Below are 7136 nucleotides of genomic sequence, written 5' to 3'. Positions count from 1 at the left end.
TAGAAATAACATTTTGTTTTACACAAGCGCAGAAAATCTCCACCAAACAATTCAATAATCAGTCATGGTGATGCTCACTGTCACTCTCAATACTGGACACATTCGATCTAGTGATGCGCAAACATGATCTCAAAACAGGCACGGTATTAAAAAGAAACATCATTAGATTTAAGGACTAAAATAAAAGGTGTAAAAAATCTCTTAAAGCAATTTGCCAGTAGCAATATAAAATAAACACAATAAAACCCACTGAAATGGCGATGAAATGAGACGGCGCCCTGCCGGTCAGCGACTAAGACCTACTGAGCTGAGTTGTAGCATTTCCATACGCATATGTGTATGGGAATGTGCCCTCCAGATCAAAATGACCCGCCTTCACTAAACCCCCCAAATAAAGCAGCTTAATTGAATTTAAAAAGGTTCCTGATAGAACCATTTTTCAGGTCATATAGCTTTTAGTAGATCCTATACAGAGGCAGAATTCTCTTCAGAACCCAAACGGATTCTAACTGATCTGAAAAGGGTTCTATTTCGGACACACGGCGGTACATTTTTCTGAGAGTGTGGTTAGTCAGTGACCATGGCTATTCGTCGGAGAGGGCGGCATCCTAGTATCTGGTCCTGGTTTGGTCTGTCTGTTGGTCCCTAACAGAGGAACGTGTGATTGTCTGGTTGGGGTGAGGGAGACCTTAGAGAGGGTTGTAATCAGCCTGGCCAACCTTCTCTGCTCTGTGCTTCACTCTGTAAATCCGCAGAGAATAATGAAAGCTGGTAGATTGAAATGTACTGCAGTTTGAAATGACCCCAGATTCTTACAGGAGCCTGGAGCTGACCAGCAAGGACTGTTCGCCAACTGTTCGCCCTCTGAGTACACACACGCACACGCACACACACACACACAGTCAAGTGCATGCATGCGCACACACAGACTTCTAAGCAGGTGTGAACACACTGACAAGCACCCTCGACACCTCAAACAACAATAGAACAATTCTGGTCTACCTCTCGTTCCAACATTGGCATATTCGTCCAGTTCTTTGTTAGTACATTGTTTATATCGTGGAATATAATAATCATCTGAGTATACAATATATCTTACATACTTGTTTATAAGTTCTGACTCACGGCTAGTTAAACTGCTGGTTTTAACTTCAGTGAAAACAAGTCATACAAAATATGAGGCTTAGAACAACCTCTGTCTCTTTCTGATGTGTGTGTGTGTATGTGTGTGTTTGTGTGTGTGTTTGTGTGTGTGTGTGTGTGTGTGCATGTGCGTGTGCGTGTGTGTGTGTGCATGTGTGTATTGGTCCTCTATAGGTTGCTGAACAGTTCGTTCTTCTTGCTCCAGTCCATGGGGGGGGCCCTCTTGTTGGAGCGTTTCTGGTGAGCACGCTCTTTGACCTGCTGCAGGGACAGGTTCAGACCGGGGACGGCCTCCACCACCTCCACCACCACGACCTCTGACCCCTGGGGGGGAGAAGCCGGAATCAACTACATTGCAAATGGGACACTAATGGCACACACACACACACACACACAAACACACACACACACACACATACACAAACACAGACAAACACAATCACACGCAGACAGACCAACACACACAAACACGCACACAAACACACACACAAACACGCACACAAACACACAAACACGCTCACAGACACGCTCACAGACACACAAATACACACACACACACACACACTAGTGTGTCCAGGTGCGGACTGACCTCTGGCGGGGGCGTGTTGGTGGGCGGGGTGGCGAGGGAGGCGTTGGACGAGGTGTTGGATGGTGACGGGCTGACGGACAGCTTAGAGTCTCTTAGCCCCGCCTCTCCAGCCCCTCGACCATTCACCTGAGGGGGGAGGAGACACAAGGGCATGAGGAGAATAGAGGACAGTAGAATACAGAACAGCAGAATAGAGTACAGTAGAGTACCGTAGAATGATTAAAAGAAGAGTAGAGTATAGAGTGTAGCATAAGAGTACAGTAGAGTGCATTAGAGTACAGTAGTATAGAGAACAGAAGAGAATATAGAGAGCAGTCGAGTAGAGTAGAATAGAGAGTACAGTAGAGTGCAGTACAGAACAGTAGAGTACAGTTAAGTAGAGAACAGAAGTGTAGAGTGTAGTTAGAGTACCGTACAACAGAGCTCAGTAGAAGAGAGTACAGTAGAGTACACATAAATAGTCTAAAACACCAGAAATCATTGAATTAATCCTGTAAATCCTGCAACGCGGTCAAAACCCTGACAGTAAACACGTTAACAGGAAAGCCAGCTGACCACTCCTCATCTCAGCCCATTACAGGTGCCTGGCTGCAGTACCGCACCCGTCCACAGAGTGGCAGCCTAGCCCGGGCTGTACAGTGTGAGAAGCTCTTGTGCCAGAGATACATACCTGGGTTGAAATGCTATTTTAAATATTTTCATTGATCTGTCTATCCATGATCGCCCTTCTCCGGCTCAATGCTCCCAAAAATGCCCAAACCCCGCTCAGCAGACACTCTGAAGTGATTAGAGGGGTTGGCCCGGTAACATGCCAGGTCTGTGGGTTGCCAGGTTTTCAGGTCTAAAACCCATCTCTCTCTGCACCTCATCACAGCTCCTGTGACCTGTGTCTGGACTCTATCACAAATCCACTGTCCCCAGGAGTCTGGCCCTTTGTTCTGTTCGTACTACACATAGCTGCTACTGTACATACAGTGTGTTCTTGAATATTGTATCTTGTGAGTGTGTATCTTGTGAGTGTGTATGTGAGTGTTTGGTCCCTGTAGGATTATGTCTACATACCTCTCAGGGATTACTACACAGCAGAGCTGCTGCCTTAGGCCCTCTCACTGTGTGGATCCCAGGATCAAACGACGACAGCTAAACCCTTTGTGTGTGTGTGTGTGTGCGCGTGTGTGTATGTGTGTGTGTGAGTGCGTGTATGGTAGTCTTACCTTGTCGTCCATGTCTCCGTTAGTAACAGGCAGAGGCAGGGGTCCTACGGAGAGAGAGAACACACACTAATCAGTCCCTGAAGCATACTCACACACACACACACTCACACATACACACTCACACACAGGCAGGCATGCACACTCAGAATCACACAGACTCCTCTAGAGACTCAAGGAAGAGTAGAGACACAGGTATAAGTCTTACCTTTACCTCTAGAGAGAGAGAGCGCGAGAGAGAGAGAGAGAGAGAGAGAGAGCGAGAGAGAGAGAGAGAGAGAGAAGTCTGCCCGTGTCCCCTACTTATAGATCAAGAGTCTACCTCGCTCTCTCTCCATCTCTCTCAGCTTCCATTCCCCTAACACCTGCTCTGTTACATAGTGCAGGTATGTGTAGCTCATATTTTATTCACACCAAGCCAGGGTCATCTTCACTGTGTGTGTGTGTGTGTGTGTGTGTGTGTGTGTGTGTGTGTGTGTGTGTGTGTGTGTGTGTGTGGTGACCCTGCCGCTATGCATGACCCAGTCCAGAGCAGAAGCGTATCTGAACCCCCCCCTCTCACCCGCTCAACCCACTGGGACCTATCAGATAGCAGCAGAACATGCTCCGCTAACTCAGCGAACACTGACAACCCCGCTGACTCAGGATGGCATAGAATGTGTGTGTGTGTGTGTGTGTGTGTTTGGCTTTATCACTAGATTATGCTCCTAGTCACTTATTTAGAAAGGAGATGTACTTGTGAGTTAAATGCAATTATTGTAAGTCGTCTACTAAATGACTAATGTAACGTAACATGGTATGAAACACACTGTACAATCCCTATATAATCCCTATCCATCCATAGCTTCTACCGTAAGACCAAGATGCCACGGTTGTGAATACAATTCCAAACCACCTCTGCTACAAAATGCAAACCATCAGCGCAACACAAGACGAACAGGATCACGGCGTCAAAAGAGGCTGTCTTGATCACAGCAAAGACACCAGAGAGAGACACCAGAGAGAGACCATCTCACTCACCTCAGTACCGCTGGAGAGAGACCTGCTGCTAGCTGGAGATACCCAGTCTAGCCTGCAGCCTGAACCACCTCCTGCGTTTAAAAATGTTCGTAAGGCTGTAACAAATGTTCGTAAAGCTGTTATCGCTGTTCGTAAAGCTGTTATAGCTGTTCGTAAAGCTGTTATAGCTGTTCGTAAAGCTGTTATCTCTGTTCGTAAAGCTGTTATAGCTGTTCGTAAAGCTGTTATAGCTGTTCGTAAAGCTGTTATAGCTGTTCATAAAGCTGTTATAGCTGTTCGTAAAGCTATCGCTGCCCTCTGCGGACCTGTCAGCTGTTACACAGACCTCTCGTAGCTGTTTCCAGAACGGCCGCAGGACTTCGAGTGGCTCTAGTCCTCCGAGCCGTGTGTGTGTGTGTGTGTCCCTCTCTGCTGTGAGATGAGTGGCTCTAGTCCTCCGAGCCGTGTGTGTGTGTGTGTCCCTCTCTGCTGTGAGATGAGAGGCTCTAGTCCTCCGAGCCGTGTGTGTGTGTGTGTGTCCCTCTCTGCTGTGAGATGAGAGGCTCTAGTCCTCCGAGCCGTGTGTGTGTGTGTGTCCCTCTCTGCTGTGAGATGAGAGGCTCTAGTCTTCCGAGCCGTGTGTGTGTGTGTGTCCCTCTCTGCTGTGAGATGAGAGGCTCTTCAGTCTGACACAGCTCTACTTAGAACCCCAGAGCCTTGGAAACCAAACAAAGGTGCTGGCCAGGAGCATGTGTGTGTGTGTGTGTGTGTGTGTGTGTGTGTGTGTGTGTGTGTGTGTGTGTTTCTGTGTTTGTGTGTGAGTGCGTTTGCATGTGTGTGCATTTGTGTGCATTTGCATGCGTGTGTGTGTGTGTGCATTTGTGTGCGTTTGCATGCGCGTGTGTGCGCGTGTGCATTTGTGTGCGTTTGCGTGCGTGTGTGTGTGGTGTGTGTGTATGAGTGTGTGTGTGTGTGCCGACTCTTAGAGTCACAGTAAGCAGATGTACTATGAGTGGGTAGCACATGAGTGCAGTTACCTGGGCAACGCCTGAAAGGAATTCCTACCCAGTTGGCAGTTCGTCCTGAACTAGAGGAGGTTAGAACAACAGACTGGTACTACCTCATCCTGTACTAGAGGAGGTTAGAACAACACACTGGTACTACCTCATCCTGTACTAGAGGAGGTTAGAACAACAGACTGGTACTACCTCATCCTGTACTAGAGGAGATTAGAACAACACACTGAAATGTCTATGAAGCCAATAAGGAACAATGAACCTGATCAAGGAGCTTCTATATCCCAGGTCGGAGAACGGGTGTTTGGAACGGCAGAACGTTGTGCCGTGGTTGTTGGCTCTCTCCGGCACACACACACACACACACACACACACACACACACACCTACACCCACACCCACACACAAACAAAAAAAAACACACACACGCACACCTACACTTAAACACACACACCTACACACACACACACACTCCCTCTGACTAACCCGTCCCAGACACCGACAGGACCGTGTTACGCCCCAGCTGTTGCCATAGCAACGTGTTTCTTAATTGAGGCTGCTGGCTGAGATTGGGCACACACACACACACACACACACACACACACTCACTCACTCACTCACTCACTCACACACACCACTCACACACACACGCACACGCATACACACGCATACACACACACACACACACACACACACACACACACACACACACACACACACACACACACACACACACACATTCACCACCTTCTCAATGTCTCAGCAAGTGTTGAGACACTTGAGCGCAGCTGTCGTTCTATCTAGTGATCTTGAAACTCTGCTCCAGCACAGCTTGGTCTAAATCCTACAGGCTAGGACTCCCCCCGGGGGCCTCCACAGGTACTGCAGCCTCTGGGGCTGTCGCTACAGGAAACGAGGCGCGAGAACTATTATGGTCTGCTGCCCAACCTGACGTGGGAGAGGTTTGTGCTGGACTCTGATCGTGGGTCAGTTTTGTATCTGTCTCTAATGGATGGATCTGTTGTTACTGGAGGGTACAGGAGGCTGACCCAAGATCTGTTCTTATTGGAGGGTAGGCTGACCCAAGATCTGTTGTTACTGGCGGGTAGGAGGGAGGGAGGGAGGGAGGGAGGGAGGGAGAGGGAGAGAGAGAGATCTCTTGCTGTTTACCAATGTGGGGGAGACGACGAGGAGGTTGAGGAGATTGAATGTGCGAGAGTGTTCTGGACTATGTTCAAGTTCTACTGTTGTCTACTCTACTCTGCACTGCTCTGCTCTGCTCTACTCTACTCTACTCTGCTCTGTTCTGCTCTACTCTACTCTGCTCTGCTCTACTCTACTCTACTCTGCTCTACTCTGCTCTACTCTGCTCTACTCTACTCTGCTCTACTCTACTCTACTCTACTCTACTCTACTCTACTCTACTCTACTCTACTCTGCTCTGTTCTGCTCTACTCGGCTCTGCTCTGCTCTGCTCTACTCTACTCTACTCTACTCTGCTCTACTCTGCTCTACTCTGCTCTACTCTACTCTGCTCTGCTCTACTCTACAGTACTGTACTGTACTCTGCTCTACTCTGCTCTACTCTACTCTACTCTACTCTACTCTACTCTACTCTGCTCTGCTCTGCTCTACTCTGCTCTACTCTGCTCTACTCTGCTCTACTCTGCTCTACTCTGCTCTACTCTACTCTACTCTACTCTACTCTACTCTACTCTACTCTACTCTACTCTACTTCTCTCCTTAGCTAGTGTGCAGGGCTGAGAGGGAGTGTGTGTATTTGTTGACAATGACCCTCCGGTGACGATGACCTTTGTGTTGGAACGTGTGTTTGTACGTGTGTGTGCGTGCGTGCGAGCGTGTTATCTCACCGGTGACGTGGTCGGGCGTGGCGGCCGCGCGGCACCTCTTGAAGAAGGCGTCTGTGTCGGGGTCCACCACCAGCATGGAGGTCTGGGGCCCCCCGGCTTTGATGGCCGCCACCACCTCCGAATGCTGGCGGCCCTCCACCACCAGCCCGTTCACCTGAGGGGGGGGCGGGCGAGGGAGGAAATGGATTAGGGATACATTTTAAGCAGACTGCAGAAGACGCAGCCCCTGGGGGGATCAATAAAGTCTTATCTGCTAGACCTGCCAAGAATACAATGATGTACTCTTTCAAATCAGTCAATATTAGTCA

General features: G+C 48.8%; 1 protein-coding gene across 1 annotated transcript in view; it reads right to left on the bottom strand.

Moving 5' to 3' along the window:
• The window catches only part of nherf1b (NHERF family PDZ scaffold protein 1b), a 27366-nt gene continuing 20230 nt past the window's right edge, over nucleotides 1-7136 (bottom strand). Inside the window, exons 3-6 of the mRNA XM_084449006.1 lie at nucleotides 6829-6982; nucleotides 2947-2990; nucleotides 1733-1858; nucleotides 1-1467 (exon numbers count right to left, since the gene is read on the bottom strand). Of these exons, the coding sequence (XP_084305132.1) occupies nucleotides 1312-1467; nucleotides 1733-1858; nucleotides 2947-2990; nucleotides 6829-6982 (480 nt within the window). The 3' untranslated portion in view covers nucleotides 1-1311. The remainder of the gene's footprint in view (nucleotides 1468-1732; nucleotides 1859-2946; nucleotides 2991-6828; nucleotides 6983-7136) is intronic.

Source organism: Borostomias antarcticus, assembly GCF_949987555.1.
Source record: "Borostomias antarcticus genome assembly, chromosome: 14".
NCBI lineage: Eukaryota > Metazoa > Chordata > Actinopteri > Stomiiformes > Stomiidae > Borostomias > Borostomias antarcticus.
This window is presented reverse-complemented; position numbering and strand designations above follow the sequence as displayed.